The 26,490-nt window shown below is 32.2% G+C and overlaps 1 protein-coding gene across 3 annotated transcripts; it reads left to right on the top strand.

The window, feature by feature from the left end:
• Positions 1-2,669: 2,669 nt before the first annotated feature.
• On the top strand, positions 2,670-24,581 carry LOC18586945 (putative disease resistance protein At4g27220). 3 transcript variants are annotated; one of them, XM_018129695.2, is made up of 6 exons: positions 2,670-2,904; positions 3,380-5,291; positions 5,991-7,227; positions 7,563-8,303; positions 23,599-23,678; positions 24,271-24,581. In XM_018129695.2, the coding sequence occupies exons 2-5, from the start codon at positions 3,391-3,393 to the stop codon at positions 23,629-23,631; spliced, it is 3,912 nt and encodes a 1,303-aa protein (XP_017985184.2). In that variant the 5' UTR covers positions 2,670-2,904; positions 3,380-3,390; the 3' UTR covers positions 23,632-23,678; positions 24,271-24,581. The 3 variants fall into 3 exon arrangements, with proteins under 3 accessions (XP_017985184.2, XP_088658934.1, XP_007010617.3); XM_088802808.1 differs by lacking the exons at positions 23,599-23,678; positions 24,271-24,581 and adding an exon at positions 18,166-18,479; XM_007010555.3 differs by lacking the exons at positions 23,599-23,678; positions 24,271-24,581 and adding an exon at positions 18,166-18,479 and having other exon boundaries at positions 3,374-5,291.
• Positions 24,582-26,490: the final 1,909 nt, after the last annotated feature.

Here is a 26,490-nt window from a genome sequence, read left to right as displayed (position 1 = left end):
GTCTAACTTAAGTCATCACTCTCTCAATTTAATTCAAATGCAATTATTGTGTGTGACCCATTAGGTTCCCAACATGTTGACAATAGAATTGATTAATGACTTAATTGATTAATATAAATTTCAATCAATTAATTTATAATCAATTCCATAAATCAAAATTGACATCTAGCAATGCATCATGGCCACCCAATTGTTAGGAGAGTCAAAGGGTTCTTTGACAAACTTTTAGTGTACAGTCTATAAATGTAATTCATTTTACTCATCATAAATCCCAGAAATGATAAGAGCTTGGTATAATGTCTACTCTTATTGACCTCCATATTTGTTCCTGCAATTATAGCATTAGCTGTATAAAGACTTATGAAACCTTTTTCGTAATCTCCAAGTCATCTTCACCAAGGACTTTAATAAGCTAATGTTAACCAAGAGCTGATGGAATATGTCTTCTAAAACACTTGAAATGATTGTTCGAATCTTGACCACTCATTTGCTTGCACATGCTTCATACTACACCTCAAAGCATCCTGTTAGGCATCCTTTGTTAGGCACTCATATGAATGGAATGAAAGTGTATCACTTCACATATAAGACAACCTAGTGTTTCAAGTCTAGGGAGAATTTACACAATTGACACGTGAGAAGTGTTGCATAGACATTAAAGTGTATTACCAAATGCACTTCCCATGGCGGCTCATGTTTAGTGAACTTGCTCTCCTAAGCAAACACCTACATACTAGTTCCAAGTATCTCTATACTTCAATTTATGAGATCGATGCTTACTTCCAAAATAAGGAACATAGAATGTGCTAGTCTTTAAGCATCTTTGATGCCCAGTCTCAATGATATATTGACCAAGAACATTTTGAGATTATGCTTTGATGCATAAGGATCTCATAATGTAACCTATTATAGTTCCTTTGCAAGGCATATTAATCTCATGGACTTCATCTAATTAGACTTATAATTCATTATAATTAATGTCTTATTGATAAAGGAAAACATCTATTCATTCAATATGAGTGATATCATTACATGATTGAAACCAAGTTTTAACCAATCTCAATTGGCTGTAGGGCTCATCCCAACACTTTCTTAATTGATTCAAAGAATTTCACTATGACGTTATAAAACAAAAGTCTTGACTTAAATTACTTAAATGATTGAGCAATATTAACCTTTAGTGAATGATTTTATCTCCTTTAATGAATTTGGTTTAAAATGCTTACAAATTATAATATTCCTATCTCTTCCTTTGCCCTCATAACATGAGACAATAATACTTTTATTTTACATTTCACTACTTCTATTGTTTCAAAAGACACTGCAACTGATTGAGGAAGATGCCACCGAAGGGTTTGCCACTAAATATGTAGTTCACACCAAGTCCATAATTTGGAATTGGCAGATGGTGTATGAACTACCATATTACGGAAGGGGAAATTGCAAAGGAATGTTTAAACATAATCTAGTAGGTTCATGCTGTCAACTAGACATAGGTAAAACAAAGGCTATTTTCCATTTTCATTTATTTCTTTGTTTGCTTAGTCTTAATCAAGTTTGGGTGGTTTATTTGTGCTAACCTTTATTATTTACTTAAAAAAACAGTAGGTTGAATATATGTGCTTTTCACTGGTGAAGGTGCTTGCTTAATGAGTTGTCAGGTAAAGGGATCCCTTGTTTTGAATAATTTACCAATTAATGTTATATTACTCTCTATTGCACCTTTTACTGCATTCTATATGTACAATAAGTAGAAAAATAAGAGTGAAATTCATCTATTTCTAATCTTTATTTTCGTATTTTAAATCCTTAGTGAAGAAGTTGTGCAAGTATATTATGTAGGAATCAAGGCACGAAAAATTAAAAACTAGGCAGATTTTTATTCTGTGAAGGTTCTAAGTGATTTATTGATATACCAAGAGTTTGATTGCTACTCCAACCTATAAGATCTCGTCATGGGAGCAATTTAACAAAAATCATTTAAAATTATATAATTACTCATTAGTAAAAGAAAATTTGAGCAAGTAATGCTTACAAAAATATTATAAAAAGGGATTGGGTCATTTTACTACGTTACACAAGTATTTCAAAAGTATTCAAGTTGAAGGTGGTCTGTTCTATACATCCCCGTACCCTCTTTCCAAGAGTTTCCAAAACAAGAAGGATTTATCTTCATTTTCCTTTTCTTTTAACTCCAAGGAAGACAGAAAGAAGAAAATATCTATGTTACTGCTCGGGCTTTCCTTTGACCTCTTTCGATTCATCTGAGAGTTGTACTTTGCTGTCATAAGTCTTCGTCCAATCCTTAATAAAAGACTTGTTGCAGCATGATTGTATCTCATGGAGAATGAACATACAAAATATGCCTTTCCAAAAAAAAAAGTCTTTTATCCAGAAGAAACAAGTGAAGCTCCATGAAATAAATGATGTTTGGTCCCTTGTCTTTTATCCAGAAGAATAATATTTGTTTATTAATTAGTGGGGAAACTACTTATCCCTTTCCTTTGATACAGCAATATAATCAATTTCTTAGCCTCTCAAAAAAAAAAAAAAAAAGAAAAGAAAATAGTGGGAAACTCAAATGGGACGACTTTGACCCAAGTTGCCTATATTTTCCTATACCTACTCACATGGGCCGACTTTGATTTTTGCCTTTGTTCCTCTTTTAACTCAACAGAAGCTAGTATTCCATTTTATTTCCTTGCTTTTCCCATTTTTCTCTTAACTCAAAGAAGGAAAGCATCTCTGTTGTTCAACTCCAAAAAAAAAAAAAATTGTTCTCTTAAATTACTGTTGTTTGATCCCTGCTAGCTCCTTTTCCTTTCCTTAATATTGGTTTCCCGACCTTTGGAGTTGATGAGGTAAATCCGTGCAGCTTTAGAATAAAGATCCATCTGAATTGAGGTAAGCTTCAATAAAACATATTATATTCTTCATATATAATTTTTTTTATATGCTCATTTTCTCTTATCACGTATGCAATTGACTTCTTGATTTCTCTCAGTTGGCAAATAAAATTACTTAATTTTTACTTCACTTCTTTCTCAGCCCTTGGCAACGATGGTTAAATAAAAGTTGTAGTAATTAGGAAAAAATTTGAAATAAATAGATATTTAAACTTTGAGTAAGTAATTTATAGAATGACAATGCCATGCTTTTACATTAACATGTATGATGATATATTTCTAAGTAATATACACATTACTAGGAAAGCATTTTCCATTTTCAAGTTAGTCGATCGACAATTTATTCTCTTGTAATTCACATATTATCAGTGAGGTATTACTCCGAAAGTAAAGTACTGTGCAAACATTTGGTAATTGCTTTTGTCTCTATGTAAAAGTACTTTATACTCATTGAAGTTGTTTTTAAGCCTTAGATCATCAAAGAATGGCTGCTGAATTTGTTGCTGCTGCTACTGCCGGTACCATTGGGAACCTGGCAACTGAATACGCATCACCTTATCTCAGTTACTTTTTCCATTTTGGCAAAATTGTTGAAGATTTCAAGAATTGTCGAAACGAACTTGAATTGAAAAGGCATAGGGTGAAAAATGATGTCGATGAGGCTATAAGGCAAACTGAGGTAATTGAGAAAGACGTTGAGGACTGGCTAACAAGAACAGAGAAAGCATTGGGAGAAGCTCAGAATTTGGAAACTGAACTAGAACGTAATAAGTGTTTTAGTTGGTGTCCTAGTTGGGGTTGGCGATACCGCTTAAGTAAAAGAGTAGCGAAGAAGACACTTTGTATCTCTCAACTCTCAAAGACTTGTAATTTTCAACGAGTAGGTCACCGAGCTATTCTTCCAGGTTTAGAGTTCATTCCATCTAAGGATTTCATGTCTTCTGAATCTTCTAATTCTGCTTTAAAAGAGATCATGGATGCTTTGAAAAAGGGTGATGTGAACATGATTGGACTATATGGGATGGGAGGAGTGGGTAAAACCACTTTGGCAAAAGAAGTGGGAAAGCAAGCCAAACAACTTTTTGATAAAGTTGTGATTGTTACCGTGTCCCAAGCTCCAAATGTCCACAATATTCAAGACAAAATTGCAGACTTCCTAGATTTAGTTTTTGAAAAGAAGACTATAGAAGGAAAAGCAGAACAATTGTGGTTGAGAATAAAAGACGTGAAGAAAATCCTTATAATCCTTGATGATGTTTGGGAAGAACTTGACTTGAAGGCTATAGGAATTCCATTCGGTGATGATCACAACGGTTGTAAAATTTTTCTAACCACGCGTCTTCAACAAGTTTGCACTCGAATGAACTGTCAAAAGGACGTTCAGCTCAATGTCTTATTTGAACATGAAGCATGGGCTTTATTCAAAGATAATGCTGGGCTAAAAGATGTCTCTTCCCCCTTGAATGATGTAGCCAAGAAGGTAGCCGAAGAATGTAAGGGTTTGCCTCTTGCAATTGTTACTGTGGGAAGAGCTTTGAAAGATGAAACTCTAGAGGGGTGGAAAGTAGTATATCAGCGATTGAAAGACTCTAGGCATATAGAGAATCAAGATGTTTGCGGAGGTATTTATATTAGTCTTAAGATTAGTTATGATTATTTAAAAACAGATAGCAGTCGTTCATGTTTGCTATTGTGTTCGCTTTTTCCAGAAGATCATGAGATTAGAATCGAGGAATTAATTGTTTATGGAATTGGACAAGGAATTTTCGATGGTGTTAACTTAATTGAAGATGCAAGGAGGGAAATGCGTGTAACAATAACAAACCTCCAAAAGTCAGGTTTGTTGTTGAAAGCTAATGATGAAAGGCTTGTGAAAATGCATGATGTGGTTTGTGATTTTGTTCATTGGATGACATCAGAAGGGGAAAACGCATTCATGGTGACAAGTGGGTTAAAGGAATGGCCTAAGAATAGATGCTACACAGCAATCTCATTCAGTAAAATAAATATTTTTCCTTACAAATTGGAGTTTCCAAATCTCAAAACTCTCTTGTTAGATTGTGATTATGACAACGATAACGAGGGTTTAACAAGAGTTCCGAGTATGTTTTTCAAAGAATTGAAAGTCCTCAACGTTTTAGTTCTTAGAAGGGTCTTCTTATCATTAGAAGAACTTCAATTCTTAACAAACCTTCGAACTCTACACTTGGAAGGTTGTCATTTGGAGAATGCTTCTGCATTGGGAAATTTGAAAGAACTTGAAATTCTTGTTATTCGTTATTCTGATATCAATAAGCTACCCGAATTATGGGAATTGACTACTCTAAGATTGCTAGTTATATGGAACTATTCACCAGTTTTGATTCCCCAAAATTTGCAACCAAGGTGAGTAGTAGATGTGACTTTTAATTATAATCTTGCTTTTAAATATTATTTATTATTAATCTTATTAATTTTCCTACTATTATATTTTATGCAAATCTACCCATTTTTTATTCTTCCCTCAAAATTCCCACATTCTTTATCTGGATGCCTTACTAAATCCACTTTTTCTAATTGATGGAAAGAAATTAGTTCACGTAGATCTCAAACCAAATAGGTGCCCCCTTAGCCAAGAAATTTTAGTCACCCAAGGTCTTATTCTCACGGTTTGATCTCATGCTTTAGCCTACTCTGTTTGAGCCTTCAAAGGTGAGGCAATTACATGGAGTTTATTTCTTTAATTGTTGTAAAAACAATTGCAATGTTTAGTAACTTTATATTGTAAATCATTATCATTAAAGTATAATCATAAGACATTGAAGCATATTCATGTTCATATTTCTTTTTTCTATATTTTGGTTTTCAATCTTTTGTCTTAAGTGATTTGCTAGGGTTATTAATGATTTTTATTATTTGTATGTTTTATAACTTGGTTATATCATTGATAGTACAACTAAATATTCATATTGTATATCATATTTTCATAACTTTTCTTCTCATGGGAATTTACTTCATTATATATCTATTTGTATTATTCACTTCACTTGTTGTTATTAGTTGCTTCTGGTTTCTTAATTAGCCTATATTTTTGTTTAATGTCAGGTTGGAGCGACTAGAAGAGCTACACCTTTATCCGTATATACAAAGGCGAGTCATTAGCTTATTAAAGCTGTGTTCATCACCCCACTTGACCTCGCTAACACTGACGGTTTCTTCTAGACGTATTCCAAAGAGTTTTGCTTTCCCTAGATTACAAAGCTTCATTATAATTGTAAACTTGGTAGCAGAAGATGTTTATAATGTGTATGAAACTAATTCTGTTGGGTATTTGACCTCAAGAAGAATCTTGGCAATCAGTGGATTCTCATTGAATGCATTCAAGAAGTTGTTTTGGAATGTGGAAGAGCTTACTCTTGATAACGTCATGGATTACAAAAATATTGTCCCCAGTGCAGATCAAGGGGGACTGAATGAATTAACTTCTTTCAATATTAGAGATTGCAAGGATTTGGAATACTTGATTGATACAACACAAGAGCAAGGGCCACACTCTGCTGCTGCATTCTGCAATTTGGTGATATTAACTTTGACCAACATGATTTGCTTGAAAGAGTTGTGCCATGGTCGGTTTCCGAATGGGTTCTTGCAGAAGTTAGAAATATTGACCATATTGGAATGCAATAATCTCATCGTTGCAATTCCGGACCTGCCAAATATAAAAGAAGTGAGTGTTGAAGATTGTGCAGGGTTGGAAGTGGTATTCCAAATAAATGGGCTTCTTCATGCCAGTGAAGAAAATCAGACGTCAATGCTATCAAGTTTAACTAATTTGGAGTTAGATTCATTACCAGAATTGAAGCACATATGGAAAGGACCTCCTCATCTTGTTAAACTCCAAAGTCTGGAGGTTATCAGAATAGTGTCTTGCGATAAACTGGCATCTCTCTTTCCTGCTACCATTGCTCAAAGTTTGGTGCATCTAGAAGAACTCCATATACACGATTGCAGTGAGTTGGAACATATCATCACAGAAGCAGAAACTGATAACAATGAAATAGTATCAAACACGCACCTCCATCCTCTGTGTTGGCCAAAATTGAGAACTCTTGACATATCTAATTGTCCAAGATTAAGATATGTGTTTCCGACCTTCGTGTCTGAATGTCTTCCACGACTAGAAGTGCTTTGCTTAAAAGATTTGGCACAATTAAAACAAGTGTTCAGCCCCGCAAAAGAAAGGGATGGAAATAACATTCCACTCAAGTTGCTGGCATTGCAGGAGTTATCCGTGGAAAATTGTCCCCAGTTGACATGCTTCATTGTCCAGGATCAGATCAAGGTATTTCTTTTTATCATTTGTCTTTTTTTTTTTATGGTTTAAATTCAATTGTTTATGCCATCTAATAAACACCTTCTGTAGTTAGGTTTGCACCCACTATTTTCTCTTAACTAAAAATGTAAAAGCAATGGCCTACGCCATTGTTTTCCTCTTTCAAACAATTTGATGAAAATTTTTTATTTAAATTTTGAAACATAAGTGCTACTGTTAAAAATGTAGGAATTTTTGTGAATTGGCATCTAAAAGTATGAAATTGAGTAAAATTTGCTCAAGTAATCTCAATCTAATAGAAAACGAAAGTATTTAATGACATTTAGTGGTGTCTGTATTTGCAGGAATTATCTCTTTCTAAGTTAGGAAATAGTAGTCAATTGTGCATCTCAACCAATTGCAGTCAAGACTATATAGCAGTTGGGAATCATGAAGAGGTATTTCAGGTTCAAGGTGAGTATTCATTCTCAAGTTTAAATGTATTGCACCTGGAGGATTTATCTGAAGTGCGGCTTATATGGAAGGATGTCCCTCAAGTTGTAACCCTCGAAAACCTTACAACTCTGAATGTGATTGATTGCAAAAGGCTAAGTTATATATTTTCACCTACGACTGCTCGAGGTTTATCACAGTTGGTCTGTTTAAATATACAAAAATGTGATAAATTGGACCGAATCATTGCTGAGGATCAAGTTTGTTCATCATCAAATGCTGATCTCCAACCTATAAGCTTTCCTAATTTGACCACAATTTCTGTTGGATTTTGCAAAAAATTGAAAAGTCTATTTCCTCTTGGATCTGTTCGTTGTCTTCCAAAACTTGAAAAGTTAATAGTTGAAAGGAACTCTGAATTGGAGCAAGTATTTGAATTAGAAGATGAAGCAGAAGTGATAATTAAAAAGGAGATAAAGTTTGACCAGTTAGAAGAATTATCACTTCAAGAACAACCAAGCCTCATTGACTTTTGTCCAAGTGGATATCATTTCGTATTACCGGATTTGAAATGTTTGATGGTAACAAAATGTCCCAAGATGACTACATGTTTCTTCATTGATTCAGAGTATTCTGTGCACGCCAAAGCAGAGGTATACACTTTGAAAACCTTAATTCTATGTAGCTCTAGGGAGTCTTTTAATGATATTATAAGACGTAATCTTCAAAGTCTTTACTTAAATGATTGAGTAATACATTGCAACCAAAACATTGGTCTAGAATATCACCCTTTTTTTAAAAAATTAAAAATTTATTCATCCATTGTCATTATGTCATACCAAGTCTTTTACATTCATCTTAATTACAACAAGGCTACTGTAACAGCCTCTAGTTTAAGCAAAATCAAGGCATTCAGCAGGGCTACTGTTATAGCCTCTAGTTTAAGCATACAAAACAGAGGCTTTAAGATAACAACCAAAGAAGAAGGAAAGCTATGAGAGTTTTCTCTTTCATATATTGCATTCATCTTAATTATTTGTTTATATACATAGCAAACAAAGCTTACACTTGTAAACATATCTAAAACAAGTGTTTAGCTTAAAGCTGTCTTAACACATGCAAGACTACACATATATCATGAAGGGAAACAGCTAACATATTCTCAAAATACAAGTACAACGAAGCAAAAAAGATTAAGAAGGAAGACAAGTGATAAGCATCATGCACACTTACTAAAAGATATATTGTAGTAGGCTGTTAACATATATGCCTTACAAAATACCATACACTGCAAGTGTTATTCTTAACAACAACTAGGTAGGCCATCAAAGAAAGCACCTAAACCTGCACCCTAAACAAGACAAACTACACTTGGCCAATGTTTGCAACTAGGGGTGAGCAAATGTAAACTGAACCGAATAACCGAATCGAATAGAAATGAGTTTGATTTTTTCGGTTCGGTTAGTTCGGTTCTTTGGATAGTTTGGTTAGGATAGTTTGGTTGTTAAAATTAATTCGGTTCGATTTCAGTTAAGAAAATTTCTAACCGAACTGACTGAACTTAAGTAAGGGCATTATAGGGATTTTGCATGAAAAATAAATCCTAAACCTAATCTCTTCTCCTATTTAGTTTCTCTTTAATTATATGAATATTTATCTTATTTATTATAATTTTTTATTATCATTCTTAATATTTTTGTAGTATTGATTTATTAAAAAAATACAGCATAAATAAATATATACAAACAAAATTTTTTTTGTGAAGTTCGGTTTTTGGAAACCGAACGGAACTAACCGAATTAGTTTGTTTTTGGTTAGTTTGATTATTTGTATAGTTCGGTTCAGTTTCGGTAATTTTTAAATATGAGTTCAATTATTAGATATCCAAAATCAAATTAACCGAAATAACTATTTGCACACCCCTAATTGCAACAAAGATCCTTAAAAAACTTGATCCAATGCAAATAACAAAGAGAAACAAAGAGCAAACAAGAACCTAGGCACAAAATTGTTCTGATAGACCTCCCAACAAGATGTCCAAGAATTGTCAGAAATAGGGAGGCTCCTATCATTCAACCAAATGCAAAAAAAAAAAAAAGCATAAAGGTCCATTTGTTAAATCCTCAAAATTAGCGACATTACCAACCTTAAAGCTGCAATCAGGAAGCAAACCACCCACCACACAATCACCAGTGGCAAAAGCCAGATCTAAGACAAAGGCAACTTTAAAAAGACCTCTGATCAACATAGAGAGGAGCCAAGAAAGCAACACCTTGAGACGCTCCACCAAGCTTTCATTCAGAAAGAAAACGAACAACAACAACACCTTAGAACCAAACATTGCTTGAAGAACACTCCCTAAGGAATCATCACTCATCCCTGCAAACCATCCCTTCCCCCAACACAACCACCCCTAAATCATCGTCCTCACCCTCTAAAGTGAAACAAAACCAACAATAACTAACCTTTAACCCATTGCCTCCCTTGAGAAACCACTCCCACTCCTACTTCCTTCCCTATTAGTAAAACACCTCCACAACCCTTAACCTCCTTAAACATTTAACCCGATAAACCCATCCACAAAAAAAGTTCAAAAGAGCACTAGACTAAAGTAATCCCATGCCCCTCACCAAAACATGAAGCAAAGAAATAAAGATAAAAATTATCTTTTCCTTTCTTTTATATATATATATATTTTTTTTCTCTTATTTTTTTCTTTTTTTTATTATTTTTGCTATCTTTTTTTCTTGTTGTTTTTCTCGTGTTTTATTTTTAATCTTTTTCTCTTTTTAATGACATGTACAAAAAAATCAGGAAAGCCTCCTTTAGAACACTTAAGGCTTTGACCTTGCACGAAACATAAGTAACATAAACCACATGAAGCAGCAAAAGCACTTAAGATTTCTCAAAGAAAACAAAATGATTCAATCCCATTTCCAAACCTTCCAAAAAGGAGAACTTAACATACATTCCTAAGATCCTAACCCAAACCATAGATCAATAGTAAAAATGCAAAGAAAAATGGCAAGAAAACCTCCCTTAGAAAGCTTGAGGTTATGACTCCGCAGTAAACATCAGCACCTTAAAATGCAAAAATAATAAAAACGCCCAAAAAATTTGAAAGAAAAAAAAAATTCAAGCCCAACTTTTCCAGAAAGAAGAACTTAATCAAAATTCCCATGAGTCCGGCCCATCCAATGGTAAAAAGCACATAAGAAATCTAAAAACAAAACATCCCCATCCCTTCCACCTAGACCCAAAAACCAAAACCCCCAAATACAAACTCAAAACCAACCATATGAAGAGATAAAAAAATGAACCACACAAACTCCCAACACTTGAGACCCACATAAAAATTCCGAATCTAGTAAGGATTGAGTCATCACCCATACTGACCTTAAAACCAATCAAGACTCTTCCAATTTAGGCACAACTTTCCACCACCTTTCATAAAGCATTGAACATGAAAAAAATCAATCAAAACTCTTAATTGAACAAGAGATAAAAGAGGACAAGGTTAGACTAAGCCCATACTCCCTATACCCTATTACTTCACCTACTTAAATTCCTTTATATTCCAGCAAAATTAAGAGTTCTTCATCTTTTTTAAGCCCTTTCTTGGCTAGTTTATTTTCGACCTCGTTACATTTCATAGGAATTTTTCTAACTCACCATTCCTTCACTCGTTTCTTGATCCCCTCAATGTCAACAACCAATCTTTTTAATTTCTAAGGTGCTTTCTCTGGCTAGATCACCCACATGACAACATTGCTAAAGTCATTCTCATCCACCAATTTGTACTTCTCCGCCCACTTAGACACACTTAAAAAAAGAAACACCTCTTTAATTGCCTTAACTTCATCCTTATTTACACTCCCCACACCCAACGCCTTAAAGAACATCATTTTAACCACACTGTGCTCATCCTTAAATGCCTCTCTAATGGTAATTCTCCTGGGTTCCCCCTAGCAACTTTATCAACATTGAATTTAAGGGTTTTTTTAGTGGGCTTATCCAATTTGACTCGTGCTTTTTCCTTTGTAATCATACCTATAAAGAAACATCTCACCATCTCCTCAACCTGTTTATTCTCGTTCGACCATGTGGCCTTAGTCCACTAGGCCATTTTAACCTTTATCAATTCTAAGCATTCTTTACCATCCCAAATTTTCCCTTGAAAAACCATCTCATTACACATAAGCCAACTAGTCCAAACAATGGCAAAGAAAGCCAATCTCCACATTTTTTAATCCCTAACTTTTAATAAATCATTCAATGTTAGAAAAAAGACATTGCTCTAGCATTGGCAGCCCATTGCACTCATCACAGACTACCCCATCCCTTTCACAATTTTCAACTTTCCTTGCACTCTAAGAAAAAATGATCCACCATCTCCACACCCTCCCTACACACTACACACACAACCATATCTTCCTTGAGAAGCTCTTTTTAAACTAACTCAGCATTGACTACTATTCTACCTCGTAGCACTCTCTAACAAAACACTTCAACTTTAAGTGGGGTTGCCCCATTTTACACCTCCTCCAATGCTCACTATGGACCTTTACTTCTTCTGCCATTACCTTACAAAAAGATTTGATTGAGTATTCACCGTTAGGTGTCCATTTCTAAACAATTTTGTCCTCATAATCTTCAACCATTGAGTTATTTGCCAATAAACTCATCAAGTTGTCCTACTAATCTTTCTCTCAATCTAATAAACTTCTCCTTAAGTCTATCTTCCACTACCACTCATCTTTTCTCTAGTCACAGAGCTCCTTTACTTTTCCAACTTTCTTATTAGACAAGGAAAAAATCCTTAGAAAATGAAACTATAAAACCATAACTTTAATCCACTCATTAGAACAGAAATTTAAGCTTTTCCCATCACTTAAATTAAAACCTAATTTCACCCATCTATTCCCCATCACACCCATTTCAAGTTTTGCCACATCATCGACCTTCTTCTCAACCTACTAGTGCTAGGAACCAAAGCGTTATGGTCCCCTCTTCCCTTTTCAACTACCATTTGTTTCCACATATTTTCCTTTTCTTACCCAAATCTCTAAATCCATTTATTGAATATAGTAGTTTTTTTTTAATTCAAGGTTTACCCATCAAAAACCCCTATACTCATTGTATGTGCATATAAATCCCCAATCCACATAATGATTCTTTCTTTCCTTCACTATTCCTCCCCACAAAAATCTCTTTTGAATTTTTTCTATTTCTTGTCTCATTCTCTCACTAGCATCCTAAAAAGTGACATAAAAAAACTAGGTAAGCTTCCTAACACTAACTTAATGAGAGTCACTTGGCCCTTTTTCGAAAGCATTCAACCTTTCCACCTTGCTAATCTTCTCTCAAATTTCTCAATTACTAGCTTTCGTATTTCTTTTGAGTTACTTCTTCCCCATAACTGTAAACTTAAGTATTTTGTCAAAAATTTGTCAACTCTGCATCCTAATCTACCTATTCCTGAATCACACTATCCTATACCCCCACATTAAACATAAAACTTTTCTAAAAGTTAATTTGAAAGCCTGAAACTAACTGGAAACACCTAAGCACTCTCCTAGCCGCCATCATCGACTCCCACTAAGGTTTGCACATAGCTATATCATTGGCATATTGAAAATGCGATAAAACTAGAACTCTATTTCTTATCTCAATCCTTTAACACACACACCAATTTTCATCGCCTCACTCATCATGGCACTTAATCCTTCTGTTACATTATTAAAAAGAAATAGTGACAGCGAACATCCTTGTTAAGTCCTCTCCTTATCTTAAATTGCTTAATGGGGACCCCATTGACTAAAACTGACACTTTAGCTATAAATATACAAGCTCTAACCTATCTCGAAAACCCATTTTATTCATAACAACATATAAAATATCCTAGTTCACAGTGTCATATGCTTTTTCAAAGTCAACTTTAAAAAATACCCATCTTTTACCTTCTCTTCTCATAGCATCAATCACTTCATTCGTAATTACCACATAGTCAACCAACTACTTTCCAGCTATGAATGCAAATTGTTAATTCCCTATTACCTTACTCATAAGCTTTTTCAACCTATTAGCCAAAGCTTGAGCAATGATCTTGTATACACTTCTTACCAAGCTAATTGGCCTGTAATCCCTTATACTCTAAAGGGACAAGCACCTAGGGATCAATGTGATAAAGGATGTAATTAAATGCCCTTCTATATTGTATTTGTAAAAAAACCTCTCAATAAATTGCATAAGCTATTCCATTATTTTTTGAAAAAATTTCAATTAAATCCATCAAAGCGTAGTGCCTTACTCCCATCACACAACTATATCGCCTCTCATACCTTACCTTCCTTGAACCTCTTATCAAGACCTTCTCTACTCTCATAGCTCAAGGTTTTAAACTCTCCTCCTAAACTCCTTACACTTGCCACATTCTCTTCTTTGTAAATTGACTCAAAGTATTCTGCCACCTTTTCCTTGACCTTCACTGGTTCATCAACCACTTGACTCCTTACTCTAACTTCAATAATATAATTCTTTCTCGATCTTGAGGATGCTATGGAGTGAAAAAACTTAGTATTCTTATCCCTCTCCGACACCTATTTCAGTCTTAATTTCTAGTGCCACTATCTTTCTTCCTATTTTTAGATCTTTCAAAGCTCACTCTTCTTCATTGCAGCCACACTTCTTCAATTTTGCTCCATATTTCCTCTTTTAATAATCTCTTTAGCCTAATCTATCTCTTTTTCAATTGCTTCTAATCTCTGCTATGTATTTCCAAGGTTATTATGTTGCCAATCCTTAATTATTCATTTAACTTCCCAAGTCTACTCTATAGTCCCCTTTTATGCCCCTTTCATCTAAGTTTCCTCCTAAGATTTTGTGAACATATCATTAAAAGACTTTTCCTTGAGCTAGTGATTAAAGAACGTAAATGGCTTTAATTCTCAATCTTAATCACTTTTTTCTAACATTATAGGGTTGTGGTCAGACAAGGATGCTAGAAGTCTTTTTTGAACTAGTGTGGTGAAAATTTTAATGTACTCATCATTAACTGAGAATCCATCTAATATACTAAAAGCTTCTTCCTCCCTAAAATTTTGATATGTAAGCATCCTTCCCACTAATGGCATATGAATCAACCCCATTTCGTTAATGAACTCTTTAAAGATCACCATAACCCTAAGATTGATTGACATACCTATTCTTTCTTCTTCACTATTGGTGATGTTAAAATCTCCCATTAGACACCATGGTACTTGAACCTTTCTCATCACTTTTTTAAGCATACCACATAAAGTCTTTCTATCCTTATCAATGTTTGGCATATAAATGTTACCTAAGTCACACCTACAATTTTGATCTTTTATTTTTCCTACAACCAATAAATGCCATCTCGACTCAAGTTGTTAATCCATCTAAAAGACTTTTTTATCCCACAGAGTCATCAGACCACCCTACGTCCCCTCGACCATCATCTTCATGCTCAAACACTTCCTCTACCCTTAAACTGTTCTAATAATTTTTCTATCAATTCTATCTAATTTTATTTCCTACAAAAACAACACACCTAATTTTTCATTTTTTACCAACTACCTTGTTGTTCTCTTTTTTTCCTTACTTCCTAGTCCTTTAATATTCAAAGTAATAATTTTCATAACGACCCAAAAATAACACACAAGCCATCAATCACTAGTCAAACCTATTAGGGTTTATTAAATTAGCTCTTAGAGCTTGGCTCTCTGTTTACTACTTTCAATTCTATAATCTTTCGACTTACCTCTTCTTTTTCTTCCTTGAACAAAAGCCCCAATGCCTTAGTAAGCTCCCATGTCTATACTACTTCTAGTTTAATTGGGGCATTCTTCTTTATGCTATCTGTATTTGACACCGAGTCCCCTTCCTACAGTTTATTGTCTAAATTCCCAAATTTTCTTTCTTTTTCCAATTGGTCCTTAACCTTCCTCCTTGTACTAAATGATTCCATTTTTGAAGTCAAAATTTACTTCCTTTCCTAACTTTCTTCTTCTTTGAACTTTCCCTTCCTCTACTTGAGCTTTTCGATCCCTCTCTAATTTTACGTGAAAATCTCTTACTTATATGTCACCATGTAGTGCTTTTTTTAAGATAAACTTTCCCCTAATTTGCATAATTTGAATCTTTATCAGAGGCAGACTCCAACTTTATCTCTTTAGTTTCCCTCTCTCTCTTCTTAAGACCAATGGTGAGGATCTCGCACCTTGAGTACTTCTCTCCCGATTAACCATTTTATCTACCTGCCTCTCTTCAATTTTTGCCATAGATTTTCATCTCAAAGAACTTGTTGTTTCCTGCTCATGTATCTATACTTGTTGCTCAACTTTCCCATTAATTTCATTTCTATTGTCCTTAGCATCAATCATATCACTTCCCTTACCTACCTTTATTGGTTTTAATTGTCTCAATGCCTTTCTGTAACTTTCAAGGCCTGTTGTTTTAATCCATCCTGACTCATTAGAGTTTTCCTTTGGGCTTGCATTTCTAATTTCAACTTCAACTCTTTCTTCCTTTCTTGGGTTCTTTTCTCTATAATTTCTTTCCAACTGATTGATCCTTTGGGGCCACTGTCACTCACCTTTTCCCGAGAGCTCAACTTCACTTCAACTACCATGAGCCTGTTTCCAATTGAAAGACTTTCAACCTAATCTTTTTTCTTTCCAAATTCTCCTTCATTTCTTCCTCTTGTTCACTATCCACATCCTTTTTCAATCTTTAGTCAAACTTTTTTTCTAACTTTTCTCTTTCTTTCTTCTCTAGCATGTCCTTGCCCTGTCCCATCAACCACTAACTCTCACATTTTTGGACACCTTATGTTGTCATCCTTCTTCATTTTTTCCACTACACACAACACTAAGTTGGCTTAGCTTTAATTTGAAATCTTCTAACACTTCATACTTTCTTGCTATCTCAATTCTTGTTCTTATGTTCCCCGATGTTGCACAATTATCACCATCATGGCCCTTCATCTCTGTAGCTATCTCGCCTCCCTGAGCATTGCAGCTCTTCTCTTTGGACATTGTTTCTATTTTTGAACACAAAGCATCTTTCTCTTTTAAAGATAATTTGAGCATCGTAATACTTTTATTCCCACACAACCCTCCCATTGATGATAAAAATCTCCCCATTGGCTTCAATAGACATCTGATTGGGTATAACTGCACTACTCTTGACCTTCACTATCATAAAAACATGATCAAACCTTTCATGCTTTTGTATGCTACTATCAAGTCCAATAACTCACCCTAGCATTGACCAATCAATTTAAATGTATTGAGGTGCCAAAAATGTTATGGGACTTCACTGAGTCTAATCCATAGCTCTATATTCCTCACTCTTAGGGCCTTAGAGTATGGGTTCAGCTCCTAAAACCATGTTAAAAATAAAACCTAGTAATACTCCAATAACACTTTCATTTCCCCAAAGGTGACCAACATATTCAGAACAACTTAAACCTAAGCTATTATGCCCTCCTTAAACAGCCTCAATTCAATGCAACTTATAGCCACCTTTGCTCTAAGGTGCCCTACAATACTACGGTTCAACCTATCCATATCAACTTCAAGAATGGTCATCTTGATTGACTCTGAAATAACATCTAACACTTGTTTTGCAATAGTCTCAATCTTTTTAACCCCTTGCTCTAGCTTTTATCCCTCATCTATACAGCTTCTATTTCCCTTCTTATTTCTCATTTGAGCCTCCAACTCAACCCGTTTCTCTTTTTGCTCTCTTACTTTGTGATTCTTAGCAACATTTTTGACAACCTCTTTGAGGGTTTTTCAATCCAACTTTCTGTCTTTAGCATTAACTTTTCTTTTTCCCACGTCGACTTCGAAGGTTGACAAAGGTAATGGAACAACTCTCTTGACCAAAATTCTCTTTTGGTCTATCAATTGGTGATCCCTTCATTGCAAAGTGTTTTCCATCTCTACCTTCTCCTTATACCTAATGAAAATGATGTTTGTTGCTCTTGCTTTGTTCTATGAGCTTGTCCTTGGAATGATCACGTCCACCACATGGCCATACTCCTTAAATGCACCTTTTGCCCATGAAAGTATTTTTCTTAGCTTGTCTGCAAAAATAGAGCGGAGGTTGTCAAGCCAACGCTTGCCATTAATTCCTTCATGAATCATCGCTTTCTCTCCCATTATCACTCTCGCTTTTAATAGAAAGACAACCTTAACATTCAAGACAAATTAAGGACCACTTCATCTTTAACATCATGAAAACAGAGCATGTGCTTCAAATATACTTGTCAAGTGTGCTTCACAGAAGCTGAACATTTTTCTCATTGAAGGCCTTTTGATCACCTTTAGTAAATGATTCCATGACCTTTAATAAATTTGGCCTAAAATGCTTATAAATTATGATGTGCCTATTTTTCACTGCTTATAAATTAATGACCTTTTGCCCTCATAATTACATGAGATATTAATACTTTTGTTTTACATTTCACTACATCAATTTTTTAAAAAGACACAAGGACTGGTGGAGCAGAACACCACTGAAAAGACTGCTGCTGCTCAAAATACAGTTCACACCGAGAATATATTTTGGTATGGGCAAGAGGGTGTGCTACCACCTTACATGGAATAATCATGAGATGATTTCAATGGAACTTGCAAAGGCATGTTTAAATATAAACAAGTAGGTTGAAGTTGTTAACTAAACACTTCAAACTCAAAAATATAAATTTAAATATTTATTTTTTTAAAAATTGTATTTATTTGACTTAATTGACTTGTTACGTTAAATCTCACATATTTATGTCAATATTTTGACATTGCTTGTTTCACTTTTATAATTTTTTTATGTAAGTCTTACTATTTTACGTCAAGGCTTTTTAACTATTAATTTTCACTATAATTATTTTTATCCTTATTATTATTTGTTTATAAATTAAAATTTACAAACCGTTAAATACTTTAAACTCAAGAATATAAATTTAAATGTTTAATTTTTTAAAAAATAATATTTATGTGACATAATTGACTTGTTATGTTAAATCTCACACATTTATGTTAATATTTTGACATTGCTTGTTTCATCTTTATAAGTTTTTATGTTAATTTTTATAAGTTTGTTTCAAGATTTTTTAACTACTAATTTTCTCTATAATTATTTTTATCCTTATTATTATTCATTTATGAATTAAAATTTGTCAGCCGTTATACAATTTCAACTTGAGAATATAAATTTAAATGTTTAATTTTTCAAAAAATTATGTTTATTTCACTTAATTGACTTGTTACATTAAATGTCACACGTTTATGTCAATATTTCGACATTGCTTATTCCACCTTTGTAAGTTTTTACGTTAATTTTTACAGGTTCACTTTAAAGTTTGTTAACTACTAATTTTCACTATAATTTTTCTTATAATTACTATTTTTCATTTATAAATTAAAATTTACAAACTGTTATATACTTTAAACTTGAGAATATAAATTTATATGTTTAATTTTCTAAAAAATTATATTTATTCTACATAATTGATTTGTTATGTCAAATCTTATACGTTTACGCCAACATTTTGACATTTCTTATTTCATTTTTATAACTTTTTACGATAATTCTTACAAGTTTATGTCAAAGTTTTTTTAACTACTAATTTTCACTATAATTATTTTTATCTTTACTATTATTCATTTATAAATTAAAATTTTTAAACTACTAAACACTTTAAAATCAAGAATATAAATTTAAATATTTAATTTTTTAAAACATTATGTTGACTTATTATGTCAAATCTTACACGTTTACATCAATATTCTGATATCGCTTTTTTTATTTTTATAATTTTTTATGTTAATTCTTTTAGGTTTACGCCTAAATTTTTTAATAACTAATTTTTTCTATAATTATTTTTATCCTTACTATTATTAACTTATAAATTAAAATTTGTAAACCATTAAACACTTTAAAATGGAGAATATAAATTTAAAATTGAATTTTTCAAAAAACTATGTTTATATGAAATAATTGACTTATTAAATCAAATCTCACACGTTGACATCAATATTTTGACATTGTATTTTCCATCTATATAATTTTTTATGTTAATTCTTATAAATTTACGTCAAAACTTTTCAACTACTAATTTTCACTATAATTATTTTTATCCTTCTTATTATTCATTATTAATTTAAATTTGTAAATCGTTAAATGCTTTAAACTTGAGAATATAAATTTAAATAATTAATTTTAAAAAAAAAGTATATTTATTTGATATAATTTTCTTGTTACGTTAAATCTCACATGTTTGTGTCAATATTTTGACATTACTTATTCCCCTTTATAAATCTTTACATTAATTCTTATAGGTTTACGTCAAGATTTTCAACTACTAATTTTTTCTATAATTATTTTTATCCTTACTATTATTCGTTTATTAATTGAAATTTGTAAATTGTTATACACTTTAAACTTGACAAGATAAATTTATATGTTTAATTGCCCAAAAAGTTATATTCATTTGACATAATCGACTTGTTACATCAAGTCTCTCAAGTTTACGTCAATATTTTGATATTGTATGTTACATCTTTATAATTTTTATGTTAATTCTTACAAGTTTACGTCAATATTGATGTGTGAAACCTCGATTTTTCTTATGATGAAAATTGATAAAGATTTGAACTTTTATGTATTATACATTTGTGATGATTATTAATGAAAATTTCTTGTCATTTGGTGTTCAATCTATTCATATTGTGAGTATCAGTTGTGGGAAAATGATGGTTGCAAGAATGGGTGAAAAAAGAACTCATAGATATTGATTTGGATTTAATATGGTAGCTTGTAGATTATATGAATGAATTATGATTTAATTCCATCACTACAACATTTTTACTCTTTTACTACATAATTTTAGCTGCATTTATTTTAATGTAACTAAATTCATCATATTACACTTAATACATTACATTTAATTACATTATGTAATCACATAAAATAAATTAAGAGGAGAGAAACCCACAAAATAAAAGCAACCAATGGCCCATGAAATAGTATTAAAAACAAAAGCCCTTTACCTTTGACGTTCAATGCTTTTTTCTTGGAAAATCACCCTTTCTCTTTCTCCAGTTGCTTAAATAGACTATCTTCCAAATTTTTTAAAATTTTACTACTTTCAATTTTTCTAAGACAAGTAAATCTCTTTTTCCCAATTCATCAATTTTCTTTTTCCTTCTTCCCACAGAGTTTATTTTCAAAATCCTTCAGTTTTCTTTTCTTTTTTCCCATTTCCTCTTTTTTATTCCCTTTCACGGTTTTTCCCTTTGAGATTTTGTATTCAGATTTTGAAGGTTCGGTTCTGTGTTCCTCTTCAATTTTGAAGGTTTGATTACCCCAATAGATTTGATTACTTCTTCCATTCAAGTGATATGTGTGTAACTTCTTCGATTCTGTTTTATTTTTCTCTATTATTTTTTTAATTTTTATGATAATGTAGGCTTTTAATTATCCTTAATAGATTAATTTTATCCTATTTTTTTAATAAATTTCTATCATAAGATGGAAAGATTCAAATAGAAACAATTTGATTTTAGGGAGATATAATGGAATATCAAAGAGTCTAAATGAACAAAAGTTATTATGTATATGGAGATATAATGGAATGACAAGTCAACTAGGTTTATTTTTCTTTTTCTACCACGTGAGTAAAGAGAGGGTTAAGGAGGTGTATGAAAGGGCTATAGCTAATGTGCCTAGATATATTTACTTGTGGATTTTGCAACTAATATGATATGTAGCTAATTTTTAGTTTTTATATAGGATTTTGCAAGGAGATGTGCTTATGGTTATTTTCTTGCTCGGAAATCATTACTTCACTTGACTTAGTGGCTATACATAGTAATCTGATATGACTATTTAGTGGAAAACCAATCAAAGGAGCTATAATAGTCTAGTTGATGCCTTTGCTTTTTCATGTTGTAAGGTTTTCTATCTCTTGGAATCTGAATAATATTGATCCTTTTGTTTCTAGAAATATGCAGAAGCAATCCATCTTAACAATTGTCAGCAGTTGAGGTTGAATTATATTTTAAAAAGATTTACAAGTATAATTTGCAAATTTTTTGTTATTGGTATTACATTAATTATGATAATTACATAATTTTTCTATAATTCTTGAAAATATTTTTTAATGCTAATTATTGATGTAATTAATGGCATTATACAAGATTTATTTTGATTTGGATATGCCTATCTTGAAATGTAGATTTTATCTATTTTTCTAATTTACCGAAAGTTGACATTATAGGCAAATGATGTGGTATTTTGTGGGCGAATCCTATAGTTTCTAGCACATTTCTTTCCATTGTCTGAACTTTAGGTAGTCGTTTCTATTTAGCCTCATCCTGCACTTTGATTGTTATTGTTTCCCCTTTCTTAGTGATATCAAATATGTAAGGGAGTTTTTGACACATCAAATAAGACAAAATATGAGAAAGACCCACCTCAAGGTGAATTTTGGTTAACTGTATTTTCTTACTTTTCTGGTTTGCATTTACTTGTGAAATATTTATATTTTTCCAATCAACACCAATTTTAATTTATACGTTCTTTTCAAGCATTTTTGTTGATTTCAACTTTTATAAAACCTTTTAGAGTTCACAAGTTAGTTATGCCACTTTAACTTTGGAAGTGGATGTTCACTTTCTCTCAGTCTCCTAGAAAATAGTTTGGGAAGAGATTTGCTTGTTGCTCTTTTCTTGACAAATTTTGAAAGAGATATTAGTTTCTTGCTTTCACCAACTTAAGGCCCTCTAAGGATACAAGTACCAGCTCATTTGCCTCACTTGACCTTGTATTTACTGTTTAACATAAATTTATCAGCTTTCTTTCCACGTAATTATATCATTTGTATCATTTGCTAAGGTTTATTAAAGGCACCAAATACCAGCAGTCACTTAGTTCCCCTATTGCCTTGTATGCTATAATCAAAATCCATTTCATTCTGAACATAATCAAACCTTTATTATCAGCAACAAGAAAAGAATTCAAGACTGGGGACTTAAATATATATATATATATATATTCAAGCACCTATAAGTTGTACTACATTTAGGAGATCATAACTTATTTCATTATGTGCATAATCAAACTTTTGTTATCAACAAAAGGAAAATAATTGCTCAATTTTTGGTTGGACTAATTCACTTCTTAAATTATAAACTTTTATTAATGTTGTGAAAATCTTAATGTAGGACATTTGTCAAATTCATTTATTCTCTTCTCACAGAGATCATCTGCTTGTTGTTGTTATATTTCTTGAGTGTGCTTGCTTCCCAAATTGCACAAAGACCTTGTAAAGATGAAGTATCATCTCATTGCCTTAGTGAGCCAAGTACTTCTTTTTATAAATTCATCATCTTGCCCTCACCATAATTATTTTGGCCCTTTGTTCTATGACATGCTTTTAATAATTTTCTTTAATTCATGTTTCTATTCTTTTTCCTTTTCTTTTCTGCTTAATTAGGTTGAAAATAATTTAACTTTTGCATTAAGTTGCCGAGTTTAATTTTTTCTTGCTTTATAATTCATTGATTCATTTCTCATAGAGGATTTGGATTTTTCTTTTATTGCAAGGAGATCATTTGTTTGTTGCTACTATATTTCTTTACTGTGCTTGTTTTCCAAATTTAATAAATACCTTCTGAGGATACTAGTATTAGTTCACTGTCCCCCTGAACCAAGTAAATTGTTTATGCTTGTGTGATTTACGTTTATCTTTGCCAACAATACTTAATCAAAATCTTAACTTATAACATAAATTCATTTTACCATACCTTACAACACAAGGCACGTTTTATTCTTTTGTAGAAAATAATTATAGTAAGTGAAAATTGAAAATAAGTTATGTTGTGAATATAAGTATCATGAAATTTATTAAAGTTTCTTTCTTAGGGTCCTCTCTGTCATCTCCATCAACATTTCTAAGAGCTAAGGCTACTGCAAAGGAAGCTGTTTTAAAAGAACTTCCAAAGGTAATTACTCTTTGTTTTCTACAACTTGAGCTTCTAATGCTAGCTATATTATTAATTTATTATAATATAAGTGGGTGAATCAGTATGTTAATAGTTGTGAAATAGTATTATATAATAAAGTACACATTTTACATTGAGCACGAATGGGCATTTTTTTCTATTTTTCTGTTGGTTATTTTTTTATTTTGGGTGTAGTTACATATAAAAAAAAATTAGGTTGGATGGAGATAGAAATGGTTTGTTTTATTTAGCTTTCTAAATAAAACAAACCATTCCTAGGATCACACCATCACCAAACCCCCATGCTCCTTCTCAAATCATGGTTTTTAAACAAAGGTTAGCATCCAAAAGACAAATCTAGATTTCAACGTCACTTTATATCTTTTCATTTGGGATTCAAATGTATAGAAAAATAAAGCTTGGACTGCATTCGTGATTAAAGAAGCTGCCTTGATAATGATGACTGCCACTAGTTTCTTATTAGTTGTTAACTTATATTTGTCAATTATGATATTGGATTTTTAAAATGTCTTATGATCAATATACTTACTTTCCTTTAGACACCCAACTAGACTAATATTGTAACTTGCAGGGTACCAAGTAATGCCTCTTCTACAATATATTCTTATCCACATGGCAACAAACTATTTTGTGATTCTAGCTGGTGATATTTGTTCGATCCCCTCTCTTGCTTCCCTTGGATTTCTTGCTTTGTTTTTATTTTGAATTTGATCTGTGCTTCCTTTTGATGGTTGTTCTGTTATGTTCCTCATTTTTTTTTGGCTTTTTGGTACCTTGTTCATATCTCTTGGGGTTGAGCTTTGTGCTCTGGATGTTGTCTTTATTTCTAGGTTTTGCTGTCTTTGTTTCTTTGTCAGTTACTTTGGCTCTATTTTTTATTCAATAATAGATTGCCATTCAAAAAAATATATATTTGCTATAAATTTTTGTAAAATTTGCATGATTTAGACTCTCTAGATTGCTGTAAAAGTTAAACCTTTTTGTTACATATTAGAAGGTTATATGTATTACCATCATATACTTTTTAATTGCACATTTTAAATGATGCCATATGATTTAAGATTGCAACCATATACACTATGGTTGCATATTAATTTTGTTGTGAAATTCCATTAAAAATGCAACTAAACTTTTCCATATATCAGTTAAGGTTGCACGTTTTCTAAGCACAGCCTTAACCTAAGGTAGCTTATTGTTCACCTATGGCAGCAATTTTTTCTATAGCTAAAGGTAAAAAATGTTGTAGTGCATGTTGGATGTCTTGGTCTCGTTAGAGTGCTAGATTGGGAGTGAATAACACTAAAAACTTTCTATTCAGCTGTTTAAAGCTTGAAGAGTACTAAACTAATGGAATTAACAGCTTCCACCAAACTTTTACAATGTGAGCTTCTAACCCAAACTCTAATCCATTACAACAAGCTTAAGAGTGCTTCTCACACTCTAAATTTTCAATAAAGAGAAGAAAAAAAAGTACAACTAAGTACTTTTACAAGTCTGGATAGATTACAATCAAGTTCAAACACTTTTTCTGGATATAAAATGAAGAACAAGTGTTTTTAGTGAAAGATATTTGCTTTTGCTCAAAATGGCTCTTTTCTCTTCAAATCTACTTTCTTTGACCGTTAAGGCTTTTTTTTACACTTGAGGAGTCAGATTTTTCTGTTGAAGACAGTTTCTAGAAGTTAGAAACAACTCTGATGCACTTTTAGCCGTTATTTTGTCCTCTAATATTTAAATTCAAAAAGGAGACAGACTTCGGCTAACCGGTTACAAGCAGCTCTAACTGATTATAGCTTATCTACCTTGCATTGTTTTGCTGTTGAGTTCTTTGCTCTAACTAATTACGGGAGACTTTAACTGATTATAAACTTTCTATTTTCATTCTTCTCTACACAGAAGTCTTCCTCTAATTGGTTAGCTCTTCCCATAACTGATTGAAGCTATACTTCCTTCAACCATAACCTATTAAAATCAACTTTAATCAACTAAAAAAACTTTGAATTTTGAACTTCTCTATTTTGACTCCTTTCAATGGTCAATAATATTTTCAAACTTGTTTTTGGTGCTTAAATATACTAAGACCTAATGCTCTAACCAATTAACCAGACTTCTTAATCGATTAGTATATTTTTATTTTGCTTCAGCTTATCACACAACCATGCCTTAATTGATTAAGGTCCCTTGTTAATCAGTTACTAAGGTTCTGCTTTTGTTCACTACTTGCACTTTCCCTATTTAACTGATAACTTCGCATTAAGTTTAGCAAGCTTCTTAACTTGCCTTTAATGGACAACTTTGTTAGGGGTATTGAATTAAATCCTGCACACTTAAACAACAAGATTAGACATTAATGAATGAAAAATGTTTTGTTATCAACAAAAACATATGGAGTCAACATTCTTTCCTTTTTTTGATAACGACAAAACCCTCCTAAATTAAGAATGTAATATTTGTAAAAAACATTTATATGCAAATTTGGGATTAGTCCCCCTAAATATATTATCTAACAAAATTATCCAATGTAAAGACATTCAATCACAAGAACATATATATATATATATATACATCAATGTCCAACCATTCAACATAATTTCAACATACAAATATAAAATCTCAACACAATATAAACTATGTAAACATAAATATAATTCCATCATAATACCATAAGCATTCAACCATTGTTTAAAGCATGAAACATTGTCTCATAAACCATACCATAAAATATCCCAAAACAGAACCAATAAAAGCATATCTTAAAAAATTGATTTAACTTTCCTATCTTTCTTACCGA

This window comes from Theobroma cacao, chromosome 10, assembly GCF_053813885.1.
Source record: "Theobroma cacao isolate CCN51 chromosome 10, ASM5381388v1, whole genome shotgun sequence".
NCBI lineage: Eukaryota > Viridiplantae > Streptophyta > Magnoliopsida > Malvales > Malvaceae > Theobroma > Theobroma cacao.
The sequence above is the reverse complement of the archived record's forward strand: the minus strand, read 5'-3'. Positions and strand labels throughout refer to the sequence as shown.

Excerpts from the sequence above, each read along its gene's own strand:
- LOC18586945 (XM_088802808.1), top strand. The coding sequence starts at position 3,391 with ATGGCTGCTGAATTTGTTGCTGCTGCTACTGCCGGTACCATTGGGAAC. Across the intron at positions 7,228-7,562 it reads TTGTCCAGGATCAGATCAAG|GAATTATCTCTTTCTAAGTT; the intron begins GTATTTCTTTTT and ends CTGTATTTGCAG. Across the intron at positions 8,304-18,165 it reads CTGTGCACGCCAAAGCAGAG|ACACAAGGACTGGTGGAGCA; the intron begins GTATACACTTTG and ends TTTTTTAAAAAG.